Source organism: Natator depressus, chromosome 10 (genome assembly GCF_965152275.1).
Source record: "Natator depressus isolate rNatDep1 chromosome 10, rNatDep2.hap1, whole genome shotgun sequence".
In the NCBI taxonomy this organism is placed as follows: domain Eukaryota; kingdom Metazoa; phylum Chordata; order Testudines; family Cheloniidae; genus Natator; species Natator depressus.
The window spans coordinates 2,038,106-2,052,958 of record NC_134243.1 but is presented as its reverse complement, the minus strand read 5'-3'; the positions used below and the strand labels follow the sequence as shown (position 1 = coordinate 2,052,958).

The 14,853-nt window shown below is 41.7% G+C and overlaps 1 protein-coding gene across 1 annotated transcript; it reads right to left on the bottom strand.

Annotated features, from left to right (window-relative positions):
• Window positions 1-2,199: 2,199 nt before the first annotated feature.
• UBFD1 (ubiquitin family domain containing 1) lies at window positions 2,200-14,851 on the bottom strand (the record flags this gene model as incomplete). Its single annotated transcript, XM_074964863.1, has 7 exons — window positions 2,200-7,659; window positions 9,098-9,180; window positions 12,180-12,285; window positions 12,486-12,551; window positions 13,763-13,971; window positions 14,082-14,363; window positions 14,752-14,851. Coding segments are annotated over 7 exons (957 nt in total), but the record flags the coding sequence as incomplete, so codon positions are not given.
• Between the last annotated feature and the right edge of the window lie 2 nt (window positions 14,852-14,853).

The following is a 14,853-nucleotide window of genomic DNA, read 5'->3' as shown; positions in this document are numbered from 1 at the left end:
GAGTTGCTCCCCCATCTGCCCAACCCCCGTGCATCCAGACCCCCTCATACCCAGACCCTCCCACGGAGCCTTACCCCCCCCACCCTCAGAGCCTCCCCCCCAATGTGCCTCACTGCACCTGGACCACCCTGATGAGCTACATGAACCCAGATCCCCACCCCACTGAGCCCCAACCAGCTACCCCTGAATCCCCACCCCCCCAGCATCTGAACCCCCCACTGAACTCCCCACACACAGACCCTCCTGCCAAGCTCGATCCCCCACACACTCAGCCCCCCCGCCACTGAGCCCCAACCACCTTCACCTGGACCCCCAGCAGAGTCCCATTATTGTTGCACTCAGAACCCTCCAACAAGCCCCTGTGCATCCAGATTCCCCCTCATCTGGGATCTCCCCATGGAGCCGCCCATACCCAGATTGCCCCACACAACCCACACTTGGATCCCCCCCACATTAAGCCCTTCCACACTCGGAGCCTGCCAGCCCACACAGAGGGGCAGGGTCATAAGGTGTTTCTGGGGCAGGCCAGGTCCTTGTGCTGTGTCAGGATTGGGTGCAGCCTCATTGCTGAGTCTGTGTCTGGGGGGGGGGGGGGGGGGGAGGAGGAGCTGCACAGTGATCTCCCACCTCTGTGCAGCCTAGGGGCCTGTGCTCCCCAATGCCATGCTGGAGCCTCCACATTTATTTGACAAATAAAATTTGCAGAAATTTAAAATATTGTGCACAGAATTTTAAATTTTTTGGTGCAGAATGCCCTCAGGAATACCATGTGTCCGTCCACCTCCACGGCCCTATAGTCCAGACACGTATAAATTTCCAGCACACCACCTTCCTATAGACTTTAGCATCTTCAGAAAGTAGAGATCCCTTCCTGCATCAACCCTATTTAAATAAACTTTAGCCTCCTAAAAATAAGCCCACATGGATATCCATAAACATATCTGGTAAAAAGCAACCAAGTTCAAAGCGATTTTAATGAGGTCTAGCTCACACCCAAACAATTAAACTTTTTTTTCCCCAACAATTACACTTTTTTTAAAAAAAAGCCCGCCGATATTAGAAAGTCTGGAAATGAACACTTAATTTGCTGGGTGGAGGTAGAGTGCACTGACACACTGAGTTAAGGTGCAATCTAACAAAGTTTTTACTTACTGCACAGTAGACAGCACTGACAGCACTTTTCAACCACAGATCTCAGAGGCCGTAATCATCTCCATTTTGCAAATGGGGAAAACTGAACTGCAGAAAAGTTATGTGACTAGCAGGTGGCACACTAGGACCCCAGAGTGTTAGAGACTGTACAAACCCAGACTGTGCAAGTCCTGTCTATTAAGTCAAACTTTTCCTCAGGGTCTCACTTCCTGTGGATTGGGAAGTTAAAGTGGGACTTTTGACCGTATTTTAGATTATACTTGTATGTGTTTACATTTTTAGGATGTGCGCACTCAACAGGCACATTCCAGCATTTAAAACAAAACCTAACCTGATTTTTAAGCATCAGTGTAGATATTCGTGTCTCATAATTCACAGCTTTTTTTTTTTTTTTTTTAAATAATACAAGGAACAAACTACATAGCTAATTCATCCACATTTGGAAGTCAGCATCCAACACAGACACTCTAGTCTATAGAAATGCCAACAGGTATCACTGGAATCCTGACTTCCTGGGCATTAGATAAAGGAACACGGGAGCACTGGAGCCGAAACGAAACTGTGAAATGACCAGTATGCTGTGGACCACAGGCATGCCTTTGGCATCTATAAATTACCTACACCTTGATTCTTGGTACCAGGATAATTTCTCCTTCTTTGATCAACTCGGACGGGTTATGAATTTATCAGTGATTGGTAAGAATACAGTTTTATTGTTTCATTTTAATTAAAAGGGTGAGGATAGGATAAGAGAAAAAATGAAAAACAATGCAAGCACAAAAACCTGAACAGGGAAAACACTTAAAAGGAGAGCGCCGTAAGCGAGAGAAGGGGAAAAAAAAAAGCACCCAATCTACAAGGAAGGGGGAGTTCTATACCTGTGTTATACAGGAGGTTGGACTAGATGATAACTGTGGCCCCCTTCTGTCCTTGGTACACATGAAGTCATTCTCTAACAGGGATGATTTTTGAATTCTGTTTTCTATAGGAAATAGGGTGTGTAGAATGTAAATCACTCAAACACAGAATGCTTAATTATCAAACTTTAATAGATAAGACTAATTTTACAGAATAAAACAATAGGATAACCAGTCAAGGTTATGCTTAAAAAAATCCAGCAGTGCAAATCTAAGACTAAATATTTGTCATCTCCCCCTCCTCCAAAATAGGTAATAGATTATTTTAAAATACCATAAATATGGTACTTACATATTCCATTTTATAATAATTCTGCAGTGAAAACTTAAACATGGTCTTTTTTTTTTTTTTAAACATACAGAACCAAAGAATGAATTGCCTAGAATATGGGTAAGACACAGTAAACTTCATTGAGTCACACAAAGGAAATCTTTTGCTGGAAGGTAAAATGACCATGTGTTCTACATATGACTTGCTACAGCGATCCTGCCCTCCCTCAAGTATAATAAAAATGACCCTGACAATAAACATAATAAAGAATCAACTCTTATCAGGCAGTGAAAGTCTAGAGTATGAATCTCCAAATGAAACAGGTGCCTTGGGAAAGCACAGTGACAGAGAGAGAGAGAGAGGAGTAAACAGTAAACTTGTACCACTGAGTTGGCACACCAACCAATGGGATCACAGAGTACAGAGCATGTGCTCTGAGGAGAACATGCCAGTGCCCTGATAGCTCCATCAGCAATTATTCTGAGGGAAAGCTGGAGTCCGGTAAAAGAGAAAAAAGAAGAAAACCCCACCAAAATATGGCACCGTTGATATAAATGGCATTGCAAATGAACTGTTTCTCTTTGGCCCTTATCATATGAAATGGTGGATACAATGTGTGGAAACATCTATATAATTTATCAGGCTGTGTGCATGTGCTCCAAGTTAGAGTACTGCATGTTATCAGTTTCTGAACTAATTCTTCCCCTGAACCACTTTTTCTTTTTCTCTTGTGGCTTTGCCCAACTAACCACCCCAAGAGCATCCTTATCCGAGCTAGGAATACATTATCCTTGAGATGTACTTACTGGTGCTAAGAAAACTGCATGATTTATTTTAAGGTTGAACTATGGGAAACTTACAGGTATTAAAAATTCTTCATACAAAAATGACTGAGCAGAAGAGTTGGTGCAGTTGATGTTTGTGCCCAGCAAAAATTTAAAAACATTTATTGTACTGATTTGCAAATATGATCAGGAAGGTGTTTACACTTGGGATGCAGAGTGTTATGGAGTGAATACTACATTCAAAACAAGCAGAGATAAATGAGAAATCCAGGCAAGGAAAGATCAAAAGTAATAAAGCGAAAGGCTTGCTACTACATCGGTAGCGGTATCAACAGCTCCAGCACTGTGAGATGTTCGACTTCAGTGAGGCTCCTCACTTACATGGGTTGGTACTACTGTACTTCAAAGAAGTACTGACACCTAGAATAGCTAAAATGGATACTTTGGCCAGACAACATACGAAAAGCATCTAGGATCTGTGTGCATGGAAATACTTTCCTCATTCCCACCAAAAATATCCTCACTTGCATTCCAAATACTTTCACTGCTTGCCAGTAACCATAAAAGTGGGGCAAAGCACCTTCCCTACTACTTAATTATGGGGTGCTACATCCCATTTAATTGGGAATTACATTCTTTTAGAATAGGGAACAGAACCCCCTATTAAAGGGTTTAATGTGAAAATAACTGAAGGAACTCAACTTCTGTATTGTTTATAAGCATAATTAAGAACTCCCCATGGAAGGATTATATGAATGATCTTTAATCTTATTCAGCCAATTTAGAAATATTTATTTTATTAGTACTTTATTTCTAACACTTATTTTGTAATAAATTATTCTATTACTTAAGGAGATGCCAGTGTACTCTTTACTCCATCACTGCCCATGTGCTCCTTGGGCTCTTAGGACCAATGGATACCCTGGATCCAACAAGGAATTTCCCATGGTTACATAAGGAGAATTCAGTAATGACACAGAGTAGCAAATGGCACTTGGACTCAGCAGACTGTAGAACATATGCTGAAGTTATTGTGTATTCCTAGGTTTTTATGAACAAAGTGAATTAAGGCTATTTCTACACTAAAGAACTTAGAGCGGCACTGTTGTACTGATGCACCTGCACCGCTGTAAGGACTCCCGTGTAGCTGCTTTATGCCAACCAGAGAGAACTCTCCTGTCGGCATAATTAAACCACCCACAACGAGCGGCTGTAGCTATGCCAGCAGGAGAATGTCTCCCGCTGATATAGCGCTGTGCACACGAGCACGTCTGTCGATGTAACTTATGTCCGTCAAGGGTGTGTTTTTTCAGGCCCCTGACCAACAAAAGTTTTACATACAAAAGCGCCAGTGTAGACATAGCCTAAGTTACTTTTTTAGGTAATACCAGAAGACACAAAGCTTCATGTCACTCCAAATAGAGCTGAGATAACTTAAAGGGGCACTGTCAACTTTAAAATTAATATTTCAGGTTGAATTTAAGAATAAACTTTCATGAAACCCTAAACCAATAAACATAACCAAAAAACCCAAAGCCAACAATGAAAACGGCTTAGACACATCTCCCCTTGCTGTGTTGTAACCCAGACAACTGCCCTTAGAATCTGAAAGTGAAATTGGGAGAACAAAAATTAAACGGATTTCATGTTCTAAATCAAATGAAGGTAAAAAGGAAACAAGGTACGTAAACAGGGACAAGTACATTTGAATTTAATATTTTTCTTCATTTGTAATAATATAAGATGTTTGTAACACAAGTAAAGATCTAGAATTTTTTAACTGACAGTGTCCTTTTAAATATCAGTGATCTATTTTACCAGGCACAGGATGGAGAATCAATAAAATCCTCAGGGAAGGAGCAAACAGGAACATTAAATGTGACGCTGGATTCCGTGTCCTAGGTGCCCTTGCTCTCTTGGAAGTGGTGAGGTCACATGTACACCACTACCACAGAACTACAAGCACTGGTGGTAGAGTGTGCTCAGCCACATTATTGAGTGTGAACCTGAATTCACTGGAGTGTTTAGAAGGGGTTGCAAAACAGAATGCAGTGGAGCCTTTCAAATGAGAAGCCAATGAAAGCACAGGAGAGGGAACACAAGTGGATTTATGGACAAGTTCAGGGGTAAGTGAGGCAATGAGTGGAAGCTGATAGTCGCTGAATCAGCAAGGTTGGGTGAGGGTGTAGGTGAATGAGTATGAGGAATAGAAAATGCTTTGTGCGTCACTGCCTCTTGCTATGCACTGACGTAGAGTGCGGTAGTGTCTGGTGTAGGTACAGTACATACGCTTTCCTTCATATACTGCAGTTTTAGTCTTAATACTAAAATTGGACATTAGAAAATAAAAAGCATGATATCTGCATTTAAGTTTTACATATCGCTCAAAGGTAATGGAACTGACAGCAACTCTATTACCAGAATGAATGCACTTGCTAAGAGCTTTCAGAGGTTGTCCTAGGAAACTGACATTGTACTACTTCAAAACTATCCCTGTTACAATGTATATATTATATGGCAAGACACAATAGTACCGGTTTTCATATGAAAAGGAAGTATCTAAAGCTACAAATGTAACAAGTATGTGAACAATTTATAAACAAGGGGAGAAGACCACCTTTAACACCGATTTATACTACAGGGATGTTCAAACTGGAAAGACAAACCAGAACCAAAATTTTTTTGCCACCAATAGTCTACAGGCAGATAGAGAACCTTAATCCAAATTGACTTGCAACCACCATATTTGGGGGGGAAAAAAAAAGCCCACACCATAACTGACCTCCTCCCCATCTATCTTTACAAAAATACTTATTCAGGAATTTGTATCTGCTGAGTTTCAACATGGTTATTTCAAATAAAATAAAATATAGACAAGGAATATGTTAAATTTAGCCTTTGCTAAAGAGGGATGTTTCCCTACCAATTTCACAAAATTTTGAGCTACACGTATCAAACAATACTAGGAAGTGTACAGTGTTTTTAAAAAAAAAACACAGGCGATAAAAATCAGAACAGTGATCTGTTATATGCAGGTTAAACGGATAGCAGGACTGATTCAGCCTTGCTGTGCAATACAATCCGTTAAGGGTGTGAACCTTTCCGGGACTGAAAGGGTCCACTCAGAAAACCTGAGATAAATGGCACTTTAACTTAACTGCTAAATGGACAGGCAAAATGTCATGAGCCACAGATGAGGAACATAAGAACTAGGGTAAAGAACTAGAATAATTTGTTGGAAACTTGAGGAAAGAAAAGCTGAAATGTAGCCTTACCATCTTTACCCTTTAAAGATAAAGGTCAGTGGTTGGGTGCATGTACAAAACTTTGTAAGACTCACTGACCTTATTACTAGGACTTTTCAAACCCAGATCACATAGGACTGACTATTCTACCCTATCTATGCAGTATCCAAATAAAGTGGCATCTTGGCCAGCTTATCCCAACAATTAATAGGAAGGTCTCTTTGGTTCACTTCCTTTAGCATCATCTTTGTTACAGTTGCAGTGCACTGACTCCAGGAGTCCTTTGCAGAGTGCAAAAATCAATACTAACTCAGCCAACTAGGTCAGCGTTAGGACTTCGCTGCAATACGATTTTGGACCCCAACATAAAAGGTAAAGAAGATGCTCATAAAAACAGAATTCCCCTGAAAGAGACAAAGGGGCAGAGCTATGCAAGCAACAAAGAATGACTGAAATTGCATGAAATGGGATATAAGCAGCACCAAGCCATCTTGGCTACAGAAAGTCTACAGTGGTATCTTCCTGCTCCCAATATGCAACATTGCAAGCATCATCCCAGAGCTGCTGGTATAAAAAACAGAGAAACTGGGCATCTTTGGGTTTAAACAAAAAAAAAAAAAAAAAAAAGCTAAAATGTAGCTACTAAAAGAAGTCAAACCTGAAATAAAAGGGCCAGCGTAATATGGCTTACTAAACCCCAATTTTGCATACTGTTCAAAAATTTTTAAAAAACTGTTTTCAAACTCTCAGTCACAACCAAATAACTAAATTAAGTCTGTTTGTAACTGAAGAATTATGAAAATATTTGTCTTTTGTTCAAATCAAGTAAAAAATCCTCAATACATTGTAATATTTTCTTCTGAAAACTAAATTGGAAGATCTACTCTCAGAAGATTTAAGTATATTACACACAATGGTTTATGAATTAAGATTTATTGATTTCCATTGTATTTACTTTAAATATGATTGAAGCTGACTGCAGAAAAGGGATGCTGAAATTTTTAAGTTAAAAGTAAACTAATGGTGAAAGAACATCACCTCTGGCTTCCGTCAATGCCTCGTTATATCATATTTTATTAATAAAGTTCCAGGACTGTCACATCCAGGGATGTCAGAGGCCTCTCCCAGCAGTGTCCTTTGTTTTGTGTCAGCCTCCTGTGCCAGAGGTGAGTGTGCTTTCAAAAATACTGCCATTTGCCCAGTACTGTGTCTTTGATTGCATCAACATATTGAGTAGGTACCCAGTAGACCCAGTAGTAAGATGCTTCTGTAGGGCCCAGTTGAAATGCCTGCAAAATTAAAAGGACAACAGGTAGCATTTACAGATTGGAAACAAACAGAACAGGTGGTGTCAGACAATCTGGATGGTCAATTGATACTCAGAGCAGAATCTGCAGCACAATGCCTAGAAAAAAATCTAAACCAGTTAACTCAGTGCACAGGGCTGAGACGCCAACCAAGGGCTGAGGCAGATGGCTGCATTGTAGCAGTTGAAGTTTCAGCAAGTATTCTGTATTTAAATGTTAAATACCATTGTCTGTTTATTTTGACTGATGTAAACAGGAGGGAGAACTACGAAGTGGCAACAGTCTCTATCCTTGTGGTTTGAGCAATAGTTTATGCCCTAATCTGAAGAGGCTGCTCTTCCATCTGAGTGATTACAAATGGAACGTTTGGAAAAGGCATGGAACAGCTTCCTCTTGCAGATAATAATTTTTTCTCAGGGCATTTCCCCCTTTCCTCCCACAAAGAAAGAAGTGGAATTTCTGTCTAAGAAACTTATCTCAACATTACGAAGTTTAGTTACAGTGATATTCTTTAAAAGACAGGCCTGACTGGAAAAAAAGGAACTCTTGGACTTTAAAAAGCCCCATAGCAGAATCAACATTACCCTTGCCTGATATGTATCACTTTCCTAAACACAATACCAACCTTTCAGAGATTCAACACATTAAAATGGAGGGTGGGAAAATTCTTTACCTCCACTGAGGCAGGTAGAGAAGATGAATGGAATAGGAATTAATGCAGAACCAGATATGGGGAAGTAACACCAACAGTAACCTACCAAGAGCTAACTTCTTTTCTGACAAAGGATCACCACCACAAAGTGTTTATTTTGAGAAAATGATCAGATGGAAGTTCACTCTAGGATGACTAACTTTCTCCTACTGTAACTGTCAGTTAAGTTTTTACTGAGCTAAAGATTGTTCTGGCAGAGTTCTTTAGTGGAAAGTAATGCTGAAGATGTGGAATTCATATTGGCCCCAATGTTAGAGACATAAGTGTTGTTACAAAGGAAGAAACTGAAAAGACAAATGTTAAATATGCATAAAATCAGATAGGATTATGGCCAGGTTTTCAGAAGAGTTCAGCACCCAATCTGCACCCGACAAGTTGAGCTCTTCTGAAAGTCTGTCCCCAAGTATAATGATACACCATTTTAGGAAATACTCCAAATTTAAACATCTCTGACAGTGGCTGTGCTGTCATTTCAAGCCGTAGGATTTTAAATGGCTTTAAAGCTTGGGTAGAAACAGTTCAGTATCCCAAAGTCATGGCAAGCATTCAGCTCATATTGCTCAGAATATTTACTCTGTAATAGCAGACAATACTGAAGGGTCAGCCTTTTAGAAGCATTTAAAACAAGGCTGTCAGCCTTGGCCTTATTCTAACTTAAACTTCTTGTTCAATGTATTAGCGTCAAGTTATTAGTCCATTATTACTTACCATCATGTGATAATCCTCATGTCCTTCAATAGGTTCACTCACCACATTTTTAATGGACCCCATGGGTATTTTTTCTGTTCTCTCTACATTGAAATGGATAAAAATAACATTGGATATGTCAGCAGTGCTTTGCTACAGTGCTTCATATTGACTTCAAACACCGTCTCTCACACTCCTGCTGGGGGAGGGAGAGGGGGTAGCAGCATGCAAACAATTCCAAGTAATCCCAGTCCCTGCCACCTAAACTCTGATGACTCACTGTGCCAGGTAGCCCCTCTAAATACCAGACAACCTAATCTTCTTCACCAACCAATATAGGATCCTGATCCTGCAAACACTTATGCATGTGCTTAGCTTTACTACTGTGATCAGTCCCATTAAAATTGATCGGACTCACAACTGTAAAGTGAAGCACTTACATATATGTATGTGGGATCAGGGTCTAAGTGTGTAAAACAATTAACTCTTTTCATCCTTCCAATTTCTGCAGAATTGAGCTATGAAAAAAGTGTACAACTCTCTATCAAGATCTAGTCCTGTCTCCAGCACAAGACTGCATTTAGTGGTTATTATAAAGGTATTAAAAAAATAGGAAGGGAAATATTAATGAGAGTATAGAAGGGAGAGAAAATACAAGAGATATTGAAAAAATGACTATGATAACATTACAAAATAATGGATTTGGTAGTCAGCTGTGACCAAGAGAAATTACTAAAGCATAGGACTCACGATGGATGTCTTTCATTTCTTATCTATGACTTATGTCGTCACTTCTTCCTTTAGACTTTTAACTAAAATTCTTTCCTTTTAACTCCTACTTCCATCACCCATGTCAGTCTGACACTCTAAGTTCATCTTCTTGAGAACAAGAGACAGACAAAAACAAGCTCTAATTATAGAAGATAAGCCAAGCAATGCACACCTTAAATGAGGAGCACCCTTTGAAGTGCAATGCAGAAAGCAGCAACTGCTCGGAAAAGACACATAAGGAAATGCAGCTGCACAGAGGCACTCTGTTGTTACACCATAGAGAAGACAAAAATGTAAACCAATATTCTCCATTTTAATGCAATAATTACCCTGACCCTTATGGCTGTCACAGATCAATTCCAAATTGATGGAAGGATGATCATTTACTGAGCAAATTACTTGGCACTTATTCTGCATCCTCCAAACATTAACTGATTACTTCTCAAAACATCTCTGAAATGGACAGGTCAGCGTTACTTTACAGATAAGGAAAGTGAGGCACAGCCAGGGGAAGTTGCTTGCCCTAGGATCAAAAGGTGCTTTAGAAATATTAATCCTCAAAATCTGTAGCAGAGGGAAAGGTAAGCAATTATTCAAACACTAATTAGCCAACAGAACATACCTATCAATAATGAAATGGAGAGCAACTCTGACTTGACTGCACCAACACTCAACACCATGCTGTAAAAGGACTAATTCTCCATCAGTCATTTAGCCCAACACAAATGAAGTCGCCGTACTGGGTGTTGCCACAGGATTGGCGCCAAAAATTCATAGATTTTAAGTCCATAAGGGACCATTATGGTAATCTAGTCTGACCTCCTGGACATCACAGGCCCACAGAACCCAGCCAGTGATTTCTGCTGGGCTTTGGAAGAAGACTTATGCTGTATGGGAGTTAATGTTTGCAAAGCTCAATATAAGTGTCTATTATTATTATTTTGCAGCAGGAAATTGTTATCCAAGCTAACATAACAGTCCAGTTAAGCTCTATTACTCAGACAACAAGTCCCTCCCATTCCTCTCCCCATTTTTGCAGCATCATCCCGTTCTGGCCAAAGAGCAAGGCATGGGTTCCTTTAGTTATCTGGAAGCAAGGGGTTATTTGAGAGTGATGTCCTCCGCACACTGTGCTATCTCCACAGCATTTTCAGCTCCTGCTAGCCTGTCTTCAAGATTGTAAATTGAATTCCCTGCAGATGCACATGCTGTCATCTCTAAACTAGATTGCAATTGCACAGCCCTGAAACAAGTCACCCAACTCATTTCAGTTCCTAGAACAGATAATGAAAGCAGCGCCAGTATTCCTAGCAGTATTCCAGCTCTAAGAGAGACCCTCTGTGGCTTTAGACAAGTCACTTAGCCTCCCTGTGCTGTGGGGATTAAATTGCTTATGCAGTGCTCTGAAGATAAGAAATGTTATGAATGCTAAGTATTATAATCCACAATTGAGAGTTATGGCTAAGAATAAGATTATGTCACAGAGGTTGTGGATCTCCCAGGCGCCAGCCCTGGAGTGCCAAGCTGCTGCGGGTGGCCCTGGAGCTCCGAGCCCCCGTGGGTGCTGCCCCCCCCGGTGACTTTTACTAAAAATAACCATGACAAAATCTTAACCTTATTTATGGCATAGTAACACAAAAATTCAAGCTTTTCAAGTACAAATACGTAAAATATTTTGTAATATTCAGCCGCCTGAAGAAAGCCTATCTGGGAAAGAAACAGAGTGAACATTTGATTTTGAATGATTAATATACAAAGAGCTGGAGCTATTCCTTTAATAAAGTTTATTCTGGACTGAAACTGATCTTTATGATGGGACTGCCAACAATGCCATGTACCTGATCTGTGATTGCTAGCAGCAAATATCTCCAACAGACGGAGATGTGATGCTAGATGAGGAAGGCTCTGAGTTACAACAGAGAATTCTTTCCCTGGTGTCTGGCTGGTGGGCCTTGTGCACATGCTCAGGGACTAACTAATCACCATATTTGGGGTCAGGAAGGAATTTTCCCCCAGGTCAAATTGGCAGAGACCCTGGGGTTTTTTCTCCTTCCTCTGCAGCATGGGGGACGAATCACTTGCAGATTTGAACAAGTGTAAATGGTGGCTTCTCCATAACTTGAAGTCTTTAAATCATGATATGAGGACTTTCATAACTCAGCCAGAAGTGATGGGTTTATTACAGCAGTGGGCGGGCGAGGTTCTGTGACCGGCAATGTGCAGGAGGTCAGACTAGATAATCATGATAGACTTTAAGGTCAGAAGGGACTACAAGTCTAGTCTGTACATACTCCAGGTATTGACTAGCTGTGTAATAGTCTTAGTCACTTACCTTTAGTGCCTATCCACAGCTGATCTTGCTCTAGTTTAAAGGTCAGCCTCACTTTCCCCCCTGTTTTGTTGTACATGCCGGATAAGGGCACTGTTGGCAGGCGTTCCTAAAAATACACAATACGAAGAGTGAAAATGCAAGACTTAAAATGCACAAGAAAAAGCTGTAGAGTACAAGGGATATCTATGTTATTCTACTAAGATAGCAGGAGGAAACAAATCTGGAAAAAGTCTCAGGGAGCATGAACAATGGGCTGGTAGTGTATTTCCTGATCAGGACAGTGGTCCAAGTGGTTATTTAACTTACCTGAACACCCTTAACAGAAGGCATCACGTCTTCAGGTTTTCCTTTATCCAATACTTTTCTGTGTTGCTATAACGAAAACCAGAAGTTAGACTACTGAAATGTGACACAAAGCTTTTAAATTTACTCCTGACCACTTCCTGAAATACCGTGCAATAGGTCTATGTAACATTTTTTTTAAATACGGTAAAAGTCATATATCATACAGAAACTGGTTAGTTTTAAAAGTTAACCAAAGGGTTTTTTTTATGACTGTCTAAAGAATACTGTGAGAATCAAAACCCAAAGAAGATGCAAAAAAGGAAAAAGTCTTCTATTGTGTGCAGAAGCCAGGCATCAGTTTAATATCACAGAGGAGTTATCCCTTAGCAAGACAATTGTAATAATCAGGTGTTATGTTCAATGATTGTCAGAAATACAATCCCTAGATTTAATAAAGTAACACAGCAACAAAACCAGAATAGATTAGAGCACTAGTAATAAGGAAAACATGCTTGCAACTGACAAGTTTGCTGAGTACCTTTGAACAATGATGAAATTTACAGTAAATGCAAACTATGATAGATTATAAAAAGACAAAAGGATATTTCATAAAAGAGTTGCAGACCAACAGGGGACCTTAACTTTTAATGGAATTTGTTGCTGATGGAAAATATGCGGCTGAAAACAACTAGAATTAAAAGCCCTTTATTTAGCCCTACCACAGATGCAGCACAGCCATGAGAGCATGCTTTCTCACACTGTAGCCGAACTTTCTTTGGGGGGGAGAACACCTTTAGATGTGAGAGGAGTTCAGTGTTCTCTGTGCTGATGAAGCTGCCAAAAAAGGGACCACTAGGTACCAACTATGAAGATGGTTTTGGAGACATAGAAACTAGACTGCTTGAAATGGGACTAAGATCATTAAGTTGTTTCACATTGGTGACTGAACAGCCACCAATTTTTGCTCACCTGACCTAAAAGAGGAGACTAAAAATGGAATATGAAGCCTGTCTCTTGTGAATCCTTGCTACTAACATTTGTCTTACTGAGTTGCTGAGCTCCATCAGCCAGCAGTGCAACACTGAACTTGCGAATCCATGGCTTCCACTGGACTAGACCCCAGTATTTCCGGTTAGAACTCATCTGTGGTGGCCCCTTCTTGTAATACTGATTGTAAGTGAGAAATAGTCTACTTCACAGTGGAATGGAACCCAAGGGTTAGAACATAACGTTACACAAGAACTGTACTAGCCCCGCTTTCCTTGTCCTATGCCAACAGTTATTGAGACATCACTTACCTTTTGTCTACAAAGTGGCTCTTTTTTATTTTCTTCAGCTTTCACCTCTTGTTGACCAGCTTCTTTGGGAGTATTTACTGCTAGCACATCATTGATAGTGGAACCAACCACCATTATTTTTGCACCATTTGTTACTTTGATTTCCCGTAACGTTTTCTCCTCTGGTAGAAGTCCCTTAAACATGACTTTCTGCATAGTGGGTGGAAGGCCTATCAGGCAAGAATTAAAGAGCATTTTAAACCCCCGTGAGTATATTTTTGGTCAGAAGAGAAACAAGCTTATGTGGCAAGTAGTTACGTCTGCATGCTCAACATTTTACCTGTGAGTGAGTGGATTTTCTCTTTCAGATCAGCCCCTGTGCTGTCAAGCAAGAACTTCACATCGTATTTATTTTTGTTCCAAATGATTTTTAATTCTACTAGATCCTTCCCAGTCTCGGAATCGCCGCCGTTGCTGACCGAGGCCTGTGAAATGGCTGAATCCTCTTGCAGCGGGTCCATTTCCAGGGCTTTTCCAGCAGCAGAGGCATGGCTTTCCCCAGCATCTCCACAGCTAAGCTGCAGGTTCTGAGCTTCTGTTTCCATACCGGGCTCATCAGCGTCTGAGGAAACAAACAGACCCGGGCAAGCCCCGGGAGAGGCAGGTCGGGCGATTAACGCTGCGGGGGTCCCCCGCCGGCGGCTCCGCTCGCCCCCGTCCCAGTGCTGCTCCGGGCGGGAGGCCCCGGCACTAAGGCAGCCGCTTCGCTCCGCAGCCGGGCCCCGGGACACGCCACCCCCCGCTGCCGCGAGACTCGGGCACCCCCCCCCCCACGGCGCGGGGCAGCTGCCAGGGCTCGCCCCGAGCCCGGGTCTCGGCACCCGGCTGCCCGGGCCGCGCCCTGCCGCCCGGGGCCCTGTCCTCCCAGGGCAGCTCCGGGGCAGCCCTCCGACCCCGGCGCCAGGCCCCGTCCCCGCACGGTCCCTGCCCCGGCGGCCACCCGCTCTCACCGTCAGGGGAGGCAGAGGCCGCGGCCATGATGATTGTGTACAATCCGCCCGCGGGGGGTGCTGGGAAACGCCGCGCGCCGGGATTGGCCCCCACGGCGCCCC